Source organism: Euleptes europaea, chromosome 7, assembly GCF_029931775.1.
Source record: "Euleptes europaea isolate rEulEur1 chromosome 7, rEulEur1.hap1, whole genome shotgun sequence".
NCBI lineage: Eukaryota > Metazoa > Chordata > Lepidosauria > Squamata > Sphaerodactylidae > Euleptes > Euleptes europaea.
In genome coordinates, this window is record NC_079318.1 from 29,658,352 (window position 1) to 29,675,134 (window position 16,783).

The following is a 16,783-nucleotide window of genomic DNA, read 5'->3' on the forward strand; positions in this document are numbered from 1 at the left end:
ACCCACGTTCCCTTCTTGGCAGGTATTTTTTCCGTGAGAATATTAGGTTAGCTTCCTCTGTTCAGCCTGATGTTGACTTTTCAGTTAGACTACATTCCTCAAAGCTCATGGAAATGTTAGTGTTCCCCTATCTAAACTGGGGTACTCTGTGAACCACATTTTAACTACTTTCTTAATCCTGCATATATGTTACAGTGACTGATTTTTAAATGTCTATTTCAATGACTTGATTCATTGTCTGGATAGATAGTGCCATCTGCTGTGTAATTGGTGAATTGCCGCAAATGTAATGGGATTAATAAAGCTGTATAATTTGCATTGAATGATCTTGTTCTTTGTTAAAGTAGGAATTGCTTCTTCCGCAGTATTAATTCAGAATGTGCTGCAAAAAGAATTCGGCTGACTTTTTTGTTGTTGTTGTTGTCAAGGCACAGCTGACTTATGACAACCCCTAGATTTTCAAGGCAAGCAATATTGGGAGGTGGTTTGTCATTGCCTGCCTTTGCATCACGACCCTGGTATTCCTGGTACTCCCATCCAAATGGGAGCCAGCGTGGTGTAGTGGTTAAGAGCGGTGGACTCTAATCTGGAGAACCAGATTTGATTCCCCACTCCTCCACATGAGCGGCGGACGCTAATCTGGTGAACCGGGTTGCTTTCCCCCCTCGTATACATGAAGCCAACTGGGTGACCTTGGGCTAGTCACAGCTCTCTTCGAGCTCTCTCAGCCCCACCTACCTCCCAGGGTGTCTGTTGTGGGGAGGGGAAGGGAAGGTGATTATAAGCCAGTTTGATTTTCCCTTAAGTGGTAGAGAAACTCGGCATATAAAAACCAACTTTTCTTCTTCTTCAAATACTAGCCAGGGTCAAGGCTGAGAGTGTTTGACTGGCCCAAGGTCACCCAGCAAGCTTCCATGGCACGAGTGGGGATATGAACCTGGGTTTCCCAGGTCCTAGTCTGACACCTTAACCACTACACCATGTTGCCTCTCTTCAGCTGACCATAGAGATGTAAAATTTCCAGAAATTTTGAAACCATGGGGAAAATTATATCCCCCCCCCCCCCAGGAAAGCAAATTTGGGGGGAACTGAAAAGTTTCAAACTCCTGCTCCCTGTGTGTCCATAGCACAGGTATCTCTATTTTTTGCCATCTGATAGGTAAGAACAAATAAAAGTCACAGGTAGAAAACAAAATTTTGTAGTAAACAACTGAAAGTCTATTATTTGAACAGAAACTAGTGTCACAAAAAGAAATGCTAGTGTCACAAGAAAATAACAGTTGCTAGTCAAGACTACCATGTTACTAAACTTTATCTGAGGCTGTATATCCTGCTAAAGCAGACAGAATAAGTACTGCATCCCCATCCATGCCAAGAAAGTAAGCGTCTGTGTCCAGTTTTTATCATACGTGCCTTGAGAAGCTGCTGTTTGTGAGAAGCTGCTACTATGTATGTAGCACAGGAGTGTTCAAAAGATGGCCAATGTTATCGTTGTCTTAATGTTTTTACTTTGAAGTTATAACTTCTTTTAACATGCATGTTTGAGCACAGAGGGGTTCTTGGGTAAGGTTAAATATATAATTAATGTTCTGCTTCCATTTGGAACATATTAGTCAATAATGTAAACTGGGTTCTTTCAACGTTTAATCTGCTGCAGCTGTCCACCAGCTTCTGCCTCCCCCCCACTCCCGCAAAATTGAAAGTTTTCCTTGTTTTAATGCAATGTTTAAATTTCTTCTTCAAACCCATTCCTGTTTCCATAGGCTTTGGTACGTTGTGAGCAGCTTAAAAATGAGATGGAGAGACAAAGAGATCGTCTTGAGAGGGAATTAGCAGCCCAGTTAGAAAAGAGAACCGAAGATCGAGAAGCAGTACGTGAAGAAATGAAGAAAGAGAAAGAGAACTTGACATCCTTGGTATTTTAACAGATTTATATACACATGTTTTAGGATATAAATAATTTATAATTAAATAAATCTTTTTTGCACGGCAGCGAGGCTTTGGACCTATCTGGGCTGCTGTTCAGAAGATTTCTGATAATTAAAAAAAGAGGAAAGGTTAACCTTTATAACTAGCTGTCAGTAGAGGTCGCAAGTACTGATGATTTTCTTTTTGGTTGTTGAACAGGGAGTCCAGTCTGCACCTCCGAGACTAGCAACTCTAGTTCTGGCTTAAGCTTTCATGAGTTTTAGCTCACTTCTTCCGATGCAGTTTCATCATCCATCTGATGAAGTGAGCTCTGACTCAGAAAAGCTTTGCAATAAACTTCGGTAGTCTTTAAGGCGCTACTGGACTCCCTGTTCAGTTTTGCTACAACAGACTAACAGAGCTGCCCCTCTGGAATTATTTTCCTTTAAAAAAAAATTTTTTAAATTGGTTTGGAGCTGGTTGAAGATATGTTTAAATGCCTTCACTCCAGTTTTGCTAAGCAGCTCAAAACCCTCGTTTCCTGTTTTGGTTAAGAGGGAATCCTGATGAGTGTGACTATGGTTAAGGTTGGTGGTGATGTTACTCATTGTTAGGCCTGGTGCAAGAAGGCAGGAAGAATTCTTGCCAGAGCAAAGAGTAAGTCTGCAGTCCAATGTCCTACTCCTGCAGTGCCAAGTTTAACAACACTTTCTTGAGAATAATACCCACTGAATTATATGGGATTTGGTTCTGAGTAGATAGATTGTTTATTTACGGCCCTTGGCCAGATAAAACAAAATACATGGACTAAGGTTCTGAGTAGACTTGCCTAGGCTTGCTCCTGACATCCCCCTGGGCATGTTGATTTTAATTATTATATACATACTTTACAGAACACATGTTCTGAGGAATGCACGTTGATCGTCACGGGACTGCCAGAATTGAAAAAGCCTGTGCGAAATAGGATCTACTACCGGAAACCTATCTTATTCTTGGACTTTTGATTTTGTAACAGGAACCATGTGCCTTTGCTGTTACTCTTGATATATACTTGTTTTACATTTGTTTATATTCATATACTTCGATTACAAAGATTGTTGGTTACATCTTGAGTAGTGCTCTGGATTTATTAGCCATAAATGCCGTTCTTCTTTTGCTAGGCTTGCTCCTGGGCAAGCTCATTCCTGGGCTTTGCGGTGGCCGGGGACAGCGCAGGCAAGCCGCTGCCACAGCACCTCCTAAAAGGTTCCCTGGCCCCCAAAAGGCTAAAAAAAAAAAAAGCCTGTTTAAATTTAAAAATGCAAAAATGGGGCATTTTCCCCCATAGAGAACAAGTAAGGCTGCGTCAGGAAAAACCTGGCACAGCAATACTCTTGCGGAGGGGGGTGTTCCCAGGCTGGAAGGGGTTCGGAGGGAGCCTACCAGCAGCCCCACCCCCAGGACACTGGTGCAAGCACTTGCACCGGCAGGATGCCGGTGGGAGGCTGAGCCGTATCCATGGGCTGCGCTGCCACGCCAGTCCTGGGGCGCTGCGCAAATGTCATTACGCCAGTGTCTGTGCTACTTTTGCACAGCGCAAGTGGCATGGACGCCGGTGTAGGGGGCTGGTCACCTTCTAAGCCCATTAACTTTAATTCTGCTTAGGGCTGCAGTGTTAGTTTACTGTAAGAATAAATTGTTTTCTTTCACAACCTAAACTCGTTTTAAAGAAATAGAGCTTTGATCTTCAGAGCCCAATAAAGGCATTGAACTTGCCATTTTCCAATAGTGCTGTTTTTCAGCTTTACCCACTTGTTTGATTTATGTCTAATTCTGGTCTGCTTTTGTCTCAGGTGATGTCTTTATCTCAGAATGTAGCTACTCTGGAGGCTCAGGTTGACAGGATTACAAGAGAGAAGATCTCTTTAGCTAATCAGCTGGGAGAAGCTCAAAATCAAAATGCTTCTCGCGATATGGAGATTAATAAGGTAAACACACTTTTAAAAACCATGCATAGTGAAACTTTTAAAAATGAAGCATGCTAGTATGGTGTCTTACAAGATTGGGCGTTAGCTGAGTACACCTTTATGGTTTAACTCTGAGCTGCTTTTGGGGCAAATGCTTCGTTGGCTATATGCACACCGTGTTATTGACCAGTCTAGTACTTGACACTACAGCTACATTCACTTAATCAAATGCTTAGGCAAAAAGAAGAATGCAATGTGAAAGTTTTCATTTGTTTTTGTTTTTGGAGAAGGGTTCTTAAGCTTTCTGAACATGTGTCTTATTTTTTGGCTTTTGAGGCCTTGTTTTCAAATTTATTTTCACTTTTGTGGGGTAAGCCTTCAGACCATGATCTACTGCTGGGCTGTAACACATTTTACCTGCCATGGGGGAAGGGGATATCCTTGCAGCAAGCAGTTGTTTCCTAGTTGTTTTTTAAAAAGAAGTTTGGTTCATGTTCCATATGATTAAGAAGTATTGCCATGTTTGATGGAAAAGAGTATATCATTTTTATAGGGCAAGAAGAGGCATTAAGCACTTCCAGCAAAGAATTTTTAAAAGTGTGCTTGGGTTCAAATATGCATATGTGAGTGACTGGGTCACTTGTTAGCACTGATGTCAAAAGCACTTTTTCGTCATGTTAATCATATTAGAAATAGTATTACTATCTGAGGAAAAACCCAGCAACTGAGGAAAAATCTAGCAACACTTGAGGTTTCAATGAGGGCTGGGTGAACACAGTACCCCCCCCAAATAGTTTGATCTACTGTCAAAAAATATCTGGGTCCCCTGCAAGAAAAGAGTTTCAAACAAAAAATCTGTCTGAACATAAGAGCAGCCATGCTGGATCAGACCAAGGCCCATCAAGTCCAGCAGTCTGTTCACACAGTGGCCAACCAGGTGTCTCTAGGAAACCCACAAGCAAGATGACTGCAGCAGCATTATCCTGCCTGTGTTCCACGGCGCCTAATATAATAGAGAATAGGTGTGCATCATGGCTAGTATTCATTTTGACAAGTAGCCATGGGTAGCCCTATCCTCAATGAACATATCCTCTCCCCGCTTAAAGCTTGCCAAGTTGGCAGCCATCACCACATCCTGGGGCAGAGAGTACCACAATGTGGATAAACACTAGATAATTCACAATTTTAATTTAAGCATCTGTAAATAAAGAAACTTAAAGTAGGACATCTTGAAGCAAATAGAACTGAACAAGGGCTGTAATTCCCATCTCTCATAACAATAAAGGCAGTGTGGAACAACTTTAATATATAAAAACTGAGCTAATAACAGTGAGAGGTGGGATTATGAACATATTCTGACCCCTCAACCTGCCCTTTTGCCATTTTTTCCAGAGGAAGCGTGAAAGAACGTGAAAAGAACATGAAAAAGGAACCTTAATTTCCCCATATTGTCATCACCATGTAGCCAAACTGGATTGGCTATGTGACACAGTTATGTCATCACATCTACAATCGGATTTCTAATTGGCTGGGTCACTTGAGGATGATTCAGGGAAAAATATGCCAAAATAGTAACAAAGATTAAACAGTCATGATTATGGGGTTTGAAGAGGGTTCTGCACCTCGCTTCCTTTTCCTTTCCTTTTTCCTTTTATCCCTTAGAAGCTCCTTGATCAATTGATCTTGAGCAGCATATATCTAGTGTTGGAGGGATATAAGGACTGAAACAAATCTTGCCACTGACAATGTAGCCTTGGGGCCCCTATTGCTTAGTAAAAAAGGCATTATGTCAGTCACAGAGGCATTGGATTTGTATGTTAAAGGGGGGGAAATATAGTGCAATCGAAGTTCCTCGTAAAAGCGGCATTCCAAAAGGGCATGAGCTAATGAGTCAATAGAGCCAGAAGAGCAAGGGCAGATCCTGTCTGAGTATGGTATATTCAGAATTCTGCCCTGCATTACCATAGAAGGGTTAGCACCTCTCTTCCAAAGGTGTCACTTTCCCCTCAAAATATATTATTAATGATCTACAGTCCAACGTATTATTAATGAAATACAACCAATGCTGCATTGTGTCACTTCCCTCGCTAAGGCACTGGGGTGTGTGTGTGTGACCCTTTCTTCCTTACTGACAGCCTGCTAACCTAAAACAACTTCTCACCCTCAATGATAAACTACTTAATGGTAGGATAGACTCCGGTACCAAGGCCTGCAACAAACCAATGTGCCAACTTTGCTCTCATATAGATCCTAGCAACACCATTACTGGGCCCAGCAACATCAGCCATGTTTCAGGTTCATACTCCTGTTCATCTACGTGATTTATGTCATCACATGCCAGCCATGCCCTCCCACCTTCAATATTGGACAAACAGGCCAGTCCCTGCGACAAAGATTAAATGGACATAAGTCTGACATCAGAAATCACAACATTCAGAAACCAGTGGGGGGACATTTTAACCTGCCAGGACATTCAGTTGCTGATTTAAGAGTATCAGTTCTCTTTAAAAAAAGGGATTTCAAAGGGCGATTAGAAAGAGAGACTGCTGAATTACAACTAATAATGAAGCTCAAGACAATGCATTCTCCTGGGTTGAATAGTGATCTGGGATTCCTGTCTCATTACCAATGCTAATTTCTCCACACCTACTACCCCTCTTCCTGACCTGGATGGCCCAGGCTAGCCTGATCTCTTCAGATCTCAGAAGCTAAGCAGGATCAGCCCTGGTTAGTATTTGGAAGGGAGACCACCAAGGAATACCAGGGTTTCTGTACAGAGGAAGGCACTGGCAAACCACTTCTGTTAATCACTTGCCATGAAAACCCCAAAAAGGGGTCGCCATAAGTCGGCTGCAACTTGACGGCACTTTACACACACACATTACCCCTCTGCATATCACACATAATCCAATCGCGCATGCTGATGTCATTTACTTACTTTTGACATTTACATTGTCATTGTGTGTCTAATTCATTCTTCTCTATTTAAGGATAGATGGATTCACATTCTAGCAGTATCTGAAGAAGTGAGCTGTGGCTCACAAAAGCTCGTATTCTGCCAGAAATTTTGTTAGTCTTTAAGGTGCTACTGGACTCTTGCTCTTTTCTACCCCTCAAAACTGTTAGTGTGATAATTCATAAGTGTCCTAAAATTAATCAAGTAAAAAATATATATATATATATATATATATATATATATATATATATATATATATATATATATATATATATATATATATATATAAAAAAGTAAACCACTAGAGGGCATCAAAACCTCTCAGTGTAAATATTGCTCTGTGGAGTCTTGAAGCTACTTACTGTTGTAATATATTCCTTCTAACAGGTGTGTGGGGAAATACGTTATGAACTGAATAAGACCAAAATGAAGAAGGACGAGGCAGAAAAGGAGCACAGAGAGTATAGAATGAAAGCTATAAGGGAGCTCGAAATTAAAGATCAGGTAAGAGAGACTACCACGATCAAGCTGTTTTTAGAAATGTAAGCGGCTCATTCTTCTAGAAGTGACCATCGTCATAGGTTCTGTGCCTTGATGATACGGAACATGACCTCTTGCATGCTGTGCCTAGGCACACAGGATGACATATGCTCTGGGTGTGTTACCTATATGAATTTGTTTGTTAGATCTCTTTCGAAGAACAAAGCGGGCAGCAAATGCTACCAAACTCTGATACTTTTTTTTTAAAGTGCATATTATTTCTTTATTTTTCCAAGTCCCATTGTTATTGGCGACATTTCATTAAAAACGTAAAAGTAGTAGTTGCTGATTTAATATTAGTAATTTAAAAAACTCAGTCTTTCCGAAGTCATACAAACCAGGGAATTTCTCTTTGTATAGTTGTGAAGGAGGCATTTGATATTGAGAGAAACCACATTTAGGGACCAGCTGAATAGGATACGTTTACACTGAATATTATAAAATCCCTTGTTTACAGTATATGTTCTTACCAGTTTGAATTTCGCTGATGTCCGTGATGCATTAAATCATACTTACATTTAAAGTGATTTCTGGAACATGTAGTGTTATGAAATAAAACTACTTAGTTTCTAGTCATTGATCGTTAAAATATTAACTTTTAACTCCAAAAAAGATAGAGCTTAAAATCTTTTGTAGCGTTTGTGAAAACGAGCTGTAATCCAAAGACATATTTCTCTTCTCCTCCTGTCTTCTGTCGCATACCAATACATATGCATTTGCCATTTTCCACAACTTAATGCTTGGAGAGTTTTGCACACATACAAACACACACACACACACAAAAGTATCATCTCCTGCATAAGACATTGTAGCTGTAAGAATAAATTGGTGCAGTGCATAATAATATATTGAGGCATGGCTAAGAGCATTTTGAATGGCTGATTGAATGAATGGCAAAATTATAGTAATTTGTACCTGTAATCTAATATAAGCAAGTGGTGGTGATAGTGCCTGATATAGTTACTATCTAGTCATACCATGGGCACAGCACCCATGTGCAGATAATTCCCCTCCACTACCACATGCACAAGCAGGCAACGTGGGGAGGCTTATGCAAAGCTCTCAGATCCTAGCCTTCCTTTTTTATGGGAAACACACACAGCATGGGGAGTATCGGAGGCATATACAAAACTCCTGTTTCCTTAATGTCCTGTTTGCCTGCTTATACACACATGCACCTAAATGGTGAGCAGAGCAGTTTCATTGAGCCAGGCACTGTGTCTTCTCTCCATGTCAATTGTACCCGCTGTCAAAGATACCAAAAAAGTAATAAAAAAAAATCCACATACTTGTATTTTGGGGTGTATGCTTTCATCTTTAGCTTTCATTTACTTTGACTTCTTAAATGATTGTATTTATTTAAAATTTTCTGTTCTACCCTATTCTGCATTTGGGATGGTGTACAAGTGCCCCATGGCGCAGAGTGGTGTACAAGTGCCCCATGGAGCAGAGTGGTAAGCTGCAGTACTGCAGTCCAAGCTTTGCTCATGACCTGAATTCGACCCCAAGTCGGTTTCAGGTAGCTGGCTGAAGGTTGACTCAGCCTTCCATCCTTCCGAGGTTGGTAAAAGTAGCTTGCTGGGGGTAAAGTGTAGATGAGTGGGGAAGGCAATGGCAAACAGCCCTGTAAACATAGCCTTTGTAGTAAATGTCAGGATGTGACATCATCCCATGGGTTAGGAATGACCCGGTGTTTGCACCTTTACCTTACGTGGGAAAAAAAAAAAAAAATAAGAATGCATCAATATAATATACATAATATAAAATATTGATTCTAATCTGAAAAGCTGTAGAAAATAATGTTTTGTGGAAACCCCTCAACAGGGGTGTCTCCTAGATCTCCTCTGGCAATCCATTCTATAAAAATTGGCACCCTTACAGAGAAGGCAATGGGACCTTGGTGAGGTGTCCTGCATCTGATGAATGGAAGATACTGTTAAAACCAACAGTGATGAAGATCCAAGCTGACGTATACGTTTATACAGGGGGAGGTGGTCCTTGCTCCCCAGGTTGTGCAAACAGTATGAACCCGCACCTTGAATTGAGCCCAGAAGCAAAATTATAGTACAGCTGTTTTAAAAACCATTGTTCCCTTGGTGCCTGGTACCAACTGTGTTAAACGGCAGCATTTTTGCTCATTCAGGCTTCTGAGTTTTCTTCAAGGTTAGGCCTACATGGACTCAGTTATAGTAATCCAGCCTGGTAGATGCATGAATCAGCATGACCAAGTTGGCTGAGTTTTAAAAGGCTTTTTAGCTAAATGCAGCTGGGAAGCAGTGCTCATAGCAGGAACAGCAGCCTGCTGTTTCAAAGGGCCAGGCTGGGTCCAAAAGAGTTGTAGAAATTAAAAAGTAAAGAGAGAGTTTGTTCTTCTCAGCCATGACATGATCCTTGGGGTAAGTGGACTTCTGTCGCCAGATACAAACATTTTAAATTGTAGAAGGTTGCAGGCAGACGGCCAGCCCTAAGCACGCCTGTGTGTCTCATTCCTATGTCATGTCCCAAGCTTATGCAGAAAGGACTGTGTGTTGTCTGGCATTAGCAGTGTAAAGTAGGAGTGGATTTGAATGAGAATTGCATTCCTACAGTCTGTTCTGCAAGCATAAAAGAGGAGGCTCTTAATGCCTGGATCACTTGGAGAATCCACTTGCCACAGAAAAAGCTGTGAACTAAAGTTCACAGCTGGTTGGCCAAGGGCGGCAGTTATCTAGTTGAGTTCACCTCTGCTTCACCCCATTTTTCCTTTAACTACCCAATGGGCTAGCTAGGTACTATTACTGCATTGGGGACGGAGGTCCTGTTCTTTAGTTGCCAAAATGTTTGGATGTTTAATGAAGTTGTGACCTAAATCTATCCCAGCAGAGTGAGTTAACTCTTTAATTGTAAGCTACCTGAAGCAGAACTCTGAAGAGGTAGCGTAGAAGTATCCTTAATAAACAAATATACATTTTCTAAATACACAACGATTATGCTTTCACTGTGTGTGTTTTTTTCTGTTGCATTTTGTTTGCCAAAATGTGGCAGAGTGATGGAGAATGTCGAAGTGATTCTGTCTGGGCTCAGAAGACTGGTACTCTGTGACACATCTTATCATCCTGTCCTGTCTCTGCATTCCTGATCCTTTGTCTCCTCCTCCTGTACTCACTTTGACGCTTCCATCAACAATGTTCCATATAGCGGCAAGCCACTTTTCAGCCGCTTAAGCCTTCCCCTCAAAATCCAGTGGGTTCAAAATAATTTTGCGGAAGAAACCTAGCCTCACCTTGCTTTCCATTAAAGAGGACGAGGAAGACAAATGGAAGGTAGGGTGATGCTAGCTCTCTTTAGCAAACCAAGCAGTGATAATCAAAGTGGAGGGTAGGAGCTATGCAGGGTTTTGATCAAAGGCTCCATTTTGCTGTGTGGAATAGTAATAGGGTTGAGGATAATATTATCTGTGGAAGAGCATACTGAATGTAACAGTGGTTTGAATTTGGTTGCAGCAGGCTGATACGGAACAGAAAAGGAGGCCAGCAAGATTCAGCTACAGTAGACTAGATCTTCCTGTGGAGACTTTGATGTTGGGGGTGGGGGAGAGGGTTGTCAACCCTTGCTAGACAACTAGAAGCAACCTGAGGCCCAGTGATTTTGCCACTTCCTGGGGGTTCAGCTTTGTCTGTTGGTCGGATAACTAACCATGTGGGCTAAGTAAAATGGTCTCCTGTGCTGCTATTCAGCACTCATATCGGGGCCTGCCAGCCCTGGGTCTAGAGTAGGGTTGTCAGCTCCGGATTGGGAAATTCCTGAAGATTTTGGGGTGGAGCCTGGGGAGGGACCTCAGCGGGGTACAATGCCATGGAGTCCACCCTCTGAAGCTGCCATTTTCTCCAGGGGATCTGCAGCCTGGAGATCAGATGTAGTTCCTCTCCAGCCACTGGGGGTTGGCAGCCCTAGTCTAGACAGGAGGCACTGTCATTAGAGAGCAAGATGGGAGTGATTCGGATTGTACATGTGCAGTGGGGAAATAGCATCCTGGGCTCATTTCAGGTCAGGGAAATGGCGCATACACACACACACATGTGGTCCCAATCTGATTTAGGACCCTGCACACTTGGGAAATGAATTCACAGTGTGATATATGGCTGATGGTATGAGAGTTGTGTTGGGAGAATCCAGACCCGACTTTTTTGATGCATTAAAATGCCCTCATCACTGTTTGGAGTTACTGTTGCATTGCTCACAAATTTGTACTCCCATAATTCACCCTTTCTGTTCTTTCCAGCTCTACCTCTGTTCTTTCTTCTTTATTACCTCTTGCTAAAAGCTTTGCCTATTTTTTTATAATAATGCAGACAATTTTAACATTGTTTCCGACTTTATTCATTTTTAAATAATTTTGCTAAATTAATATTACTGTCACTTCACTTCCCATAATACTTCTCTATCAATTGCTATATGGGTTTCTGTATCATTCTGTGTTAACATCAGACCTGTAGGCCACTGACTTAGGATTGTTGGCCATCACTAGCCCCGCCCCCCCTCTGCCTATAACTCAGTATCTCAGGAATTATGATTCTCTACATAAGCAGTTCATCTCCGTTTTGTCAAAGTATTTGTCAGGAGTTCTAATTCCTATTCAGGAAGCAAGGAAGTGGAAGGGAAAAAAAGATAAGGTGCATGAGATGAAGCTGGAATATCGTGTGTGGCAGAAAGAAGCTATACAACTGGCCTGACCAGTGACCGACAAATCTTGTGGTTTCCAAGTATTTGGTAGAAATGTTTTAAGGATTTCCCCCCACCCCCTGGTGAAATTTTACTTTCCCCAAACTTTTACTTGAAACCTGGTTTCCTCAGGATTCTATTTTAATCCGTTGTCTTTTGAACTGTGCAGCATATTTCACTCTGAACACAAGAATGACAATGCAGGGATTCGTACTTTCTATAGGCGTTCTCAAACTTTGTTATAGCGACCCTCCAGAAGTTAACAATATTGACTCGATCGTACAGACGAGTAATGCAGTTGTCAAGGGTCGCACACTTCAAAGATATGCTGGAAGACACATTTGAGTTCGGATGTTTGCGCTGCTTCAGCACAACTTAACTCCCTGAGTGACCGGAGTGTGTGCCCCAGAGGACTTGACGCATGCTCAGTTTATAGAGGAAGCTGACAACGCTGCTATTTCTGAGGTGAGCTGCAAGCGCACCCCCACATCTTCTGTGGTGCCACAGAGCATTCTGCTGTTCAGGGGAGGGTGGGGCACTCTGTCTTTGCCCCACCACAGCATATCAAAAATATCGAACAGCCCTCTTCCTTTGACAGTGATGATCAATGCAAGAAGTAGTAGTAAGCTGATTCAGTCAATGAATGAAGGATCAGATAAATGTAAACAATGCAATAAATCATTAAAAACAGCATAGAAATCATCAATAATAACCAAATGGTAAAATAAGTGTTAAACGTGCACCATTAAAAATAAGCCAGGGTATAAATGCAGCATAAAACAGCCTTATAATGATATACTTAAAACACTCCTGTCTGTACTAAGAAATCCCAGGGTGTTTTTTTAAAAACTGTACATGCAGCACAAGACCATTTCCAAAAAATTTATTTTTCTATTAAATTTCACCACAGTTATTCATGTCCTTGTGAATTGCACAAAGAATGACTGTTGGCTAAACAACAGCCTGGATTTTTTTTTTTTTTTTTTAATGCTAGAGATGCTTGTGGAAACAATAAACCGGTGTTTTAAATGCAACACAAGCTTATTTCTGGATAAAGGTCATGAGGTTTTTGATCTTTAAAACAGGTACCTTGGGATGTTTGGATCCAGGCGCTGTATACAGGGAGGATCAGCAGATATGGTATTGCCTTAAATCCCTAGGCTCAAACATCTGGCAGGTAGAAAGAGGCAATTTTAAGCAAAAGTCCTTTCATGCTAGAATTTCCTTTTTGTTTTTGTTTTGGATGGTCTGACAGAACCTGAGCTGATTTATCTTGAGGGTATGGTATAAAGCCCATCTGTTCACTGTAGACATTTCCCCGGAAAAAACGATGGGAGCCTATATTTATGCCTATAGTATGGAATTATGATATTGTCTTGGCATTAATTGATAGTTGTCAAATTGTGTTTATTTTTCACTTCAAACAAACGCCTGAAGATTTGTTTTTAAAAGAATTAATTTCAGGGTCAGCAGGGGGAAAGTGGAGCAAAAGTAAACCATAGATGTCGTATTGAACGAATGTAAACACAAGCCATAAAAACGGATAGCATCCTTGATGAACCCATTAATTTAATCTGCAAATATTAAAGACATAAGTATGCTTATCATGATGTTGCAGTAATAGCAAATATTAGAAAACAGGTTTTTATTTGCTAAACATAATTGTTGAGGCCACTGCATTTATTATTTTTTTGCTGGTAATTGTGTAAGTTTTGGGAAATTTGCAGTGAACTAAAGGTGGTAGCATTGAGTCAAAAGAAAATAATTAAGTTTGCAACAAACAGTACCTCTTGCCAGACTCATCCCTCTTCTCAATTTCCATGTCACAATTCTATTGCAGCACTTTTTGTTACAGGTATAATATGAAAATCTAAAATGGGATCATTCTGGGTTTTTTTGTGATATTCATAACTTTCTGTATTATCAGATGTAGCTAGGCATGTACTATTTCTGACTTTATTGTGCCTTTATGTATTTTTAAGGAAATAGAGAGAGCGCTAGTAGAACTCAGTGAAAATAAACAGCGTTTAGAACGAGCACAGCAGGATGCAGCAAAAGCAAAGGATGAATGTCTAAAACTAACAGAACTGCTGGGTAAAGCTGAACACCAGCTGCACCTTACCAGGTAATCCTTACCCTGTTCACCCTCACTTTTCCCCTGTTAAGTTTTGCCAGTGGCTTAGCCTAGTTGTTTGACTGTGCAGCTTCGGGCACATGAGAAACTGAAAATGTAATGAACCAAGCATCGAGACAAAATGACACTTGGCAGGGATTTATTAACGATAACTATACATCTATACATCTATCAGTCCAGTATGTTCCACAGTTCTCTTTCAAACAAGGAAGGTGCTAAATTTTATTTTAGAATGGCAGTAGTTAGTTCAGTATACACCAACAATTCTTTTAAGGTTCTTGTAGGTTATCCGGGCTGTGTAACCGTGGTCTTGGAATTTTCTTTCCTGACGTTTCGCCAGCAACTGTGGCAGGCATCTTCAGAGTAGTAACACTGAAGGACAGTGTCTCTCAGTGTCAAGGGTGTAGAAAGAGTAATATATAGTCAGAAAGGGGTTGGGTTTGAGCTGAGTATTGTCCTGCAAAAGTATTGTCCTGTAAGTATCAAGATAATGTGCTAATGAGGGTATGGTATGTTAATATGGAACCATTGTATCCTGAAGTGATCTGTTAATGTGTGTAATCCAAAACTAATCTGTATGGCTATTGTTGAATGTTGTCTTTGTCTGGAGGTGTTTCAGGGCAGGAAGCCAAGCCTTATTCATTCTTAAACTCTCCTCTTTTCTGTTAAAGTTGTGCTGATGTTTGTGAATTTCAATGGCTTCTCTGTGCAATCTGACAAAATAGTTGGTAGAATTGTCCAGTCTTTCAGTGTCTTGGAATAAGACCCTGTGTCCTGTTTGTGTCAGTCCATGTTCAGCCACTGCTGATTTCTCAGGTTGGCCAAGTCTGCAGTATCTTTCATGTTCTTTTATCCTTGTTTGTATGCTGCGTTTTGTGGTCCCGATGTAAACTTCTCCACAGCTGCAAGGTATACGATATACTCCTGCAGAGGTGAGGGGGTCTCTTTTGTCTTTTGCTGATCGTAGCATTTGTTGTATTTTCTTGGTGGGTTTAAACACTGTTTGTAGGTTATGTTTTTTCAAAAGTTTCTCCATCCTATCAGTGACTCCTTTAATAAATGGCAAGAATACCTTTCCTATGGGAGACTGTTTTTCTTGAGTTTTCTGATTTTTGTTTGGTTCAATGGCCCTTCTGATTTCATTCTTGGAGTAGCCGTTTGCTAGCAGTGCGTGATTTAGATGGTTAGTTTCTTCCTTGAGAAACTGTGGTTCACAGATCCGTCTTGCACGGTCCATTAATGTTTTGATTATTCCTCTTTTCTGTCGGGGGTGGTGGTTGGAGTTTTTGTGTAAGTAGCGATCTGTGTGAGTTGGTTTCCGGTAGACCTTGTGACCTAACTGAAGGTTTGATTTACGGATGACAAGGGTATCAAGAAATGGGAGTTTACCCTCAATTTCCTTTTCCATGGTAAACTGAATGTTTGGATGGATATTATTAAGATGGTTTAGAAAGTCCATTAATTTTTCTTCACCATGGCTCCAAATGGTAAATGTATCATCTACGAACCTGAACCAGACTGTAGGTTTGTAAGGTGCTGATTCTAATGCTGTCTTTTCAAAATATTCCATGTAAAAGTTTGCTATTACTGGACTGAGTGGACTTCCCATAGCTACTCCATCAATCTGTTCATAAAATTCTTGATCCCATAGGAAATAACTTGTTGTCAAACAATGGTGAAATAAGGCTGTTTGACATTGTTTGTCATTGTTTGACAACAAGTTATTTCCTATGGGATCAAGAATTTTATGAACAGATTGATGGAGTAGCTATGGGAAGTCCACTCAGTCCAGTAATAGCAAACTTTTACATGGAATATTTTGAAAAGACAGCATTAGAATCAGCACCTTACAAACCTACAGTCTGGTTCAGGTTCGTAGATGATACATTTACCATTTGGAGCCATGGTGAAGAAAAATTAATGGACTTTCTAAACCATCTTAATAATATCCATCCAAACATTCAGTTTACCATGGAAAAGGAAATTGAGGGTAAACTCCCATTTCTTGATACCCTTGTCATCCGTAAATCAAACCTTCAGTTAGGTCACAAGGTCTACCGGAAACCAACTCACACAGATCGCTACTTACACAAAAACTCCAACCACCACCCCCGACAGAAAAGAGGAATAATCAAAACATTAATGGACCGTGCAAGACGGATCTGTGAACCACAGTTTCTCAAGGAAGAAACTAACCATCTAAATCACGCACTGCTAGCAAACGGCTACTCCAAGAATGAAATCAGAAGGGCCATTGAACCAAACAAAAATCAGAAAACTCAAGAAAAACAGTCTCCCATAGGAAAGGTATTCTTGCCATTTATTAAAGGAGTCACTGATAGGATGGAGAAACTTTTGAAAAAACATAACCTACAAACAGTGTTTAAACCCACCAAGAAAATACAACAAATGCTACGATCAGCAAAAGACAAAAGAGACCCCCTCACCTCTGCAGGAGTATATCGTATACCTTGCAGCTGTGGAGAAGTTTACATCGGGACCACAAAACGCAGCATACAAACAAGGATAAAAGAACATGAAAGATACTGCAGACTTGGCCAACCTGAGAAATCAGCAGTGGCTGAACATGGACTGACA

The 16,783-nt window shown here is 40.9% G+C and overlaps 1 protein-coding gene across 1 annotated transcript in view; it reads left to right on the forward strand.

Moving 5' to 3' along the window:
- Positions 1–16,783, forward strand: part of SDCCAG8 (SHH signaling and ciliogenesis regulator SDCCAG8) — a 123,360-nt gene that overhangs the window by 20,865 nt on the left and 85,712 nt on the right. The window contains exons 9-12 of the mRNA XM_056853342.1: positions 1,764–1,916; positions 3,741–3,875; positions 7,198–7,314; positions 14,034–14,176. Of these exons, the coding sequence (XP_056709320.1) occupies positions 1,764–1,916; positions 3,741–3,875; positions 7,198–7,314; positions 14,034–14,176 (548 nt within the window). The remainder of the gene's footprint in view (positions 1–1,763; positions 1,917–3,740; positions 3,876–7,197; positions 7,315–14,033; positions 14,177–16,783) is intronic.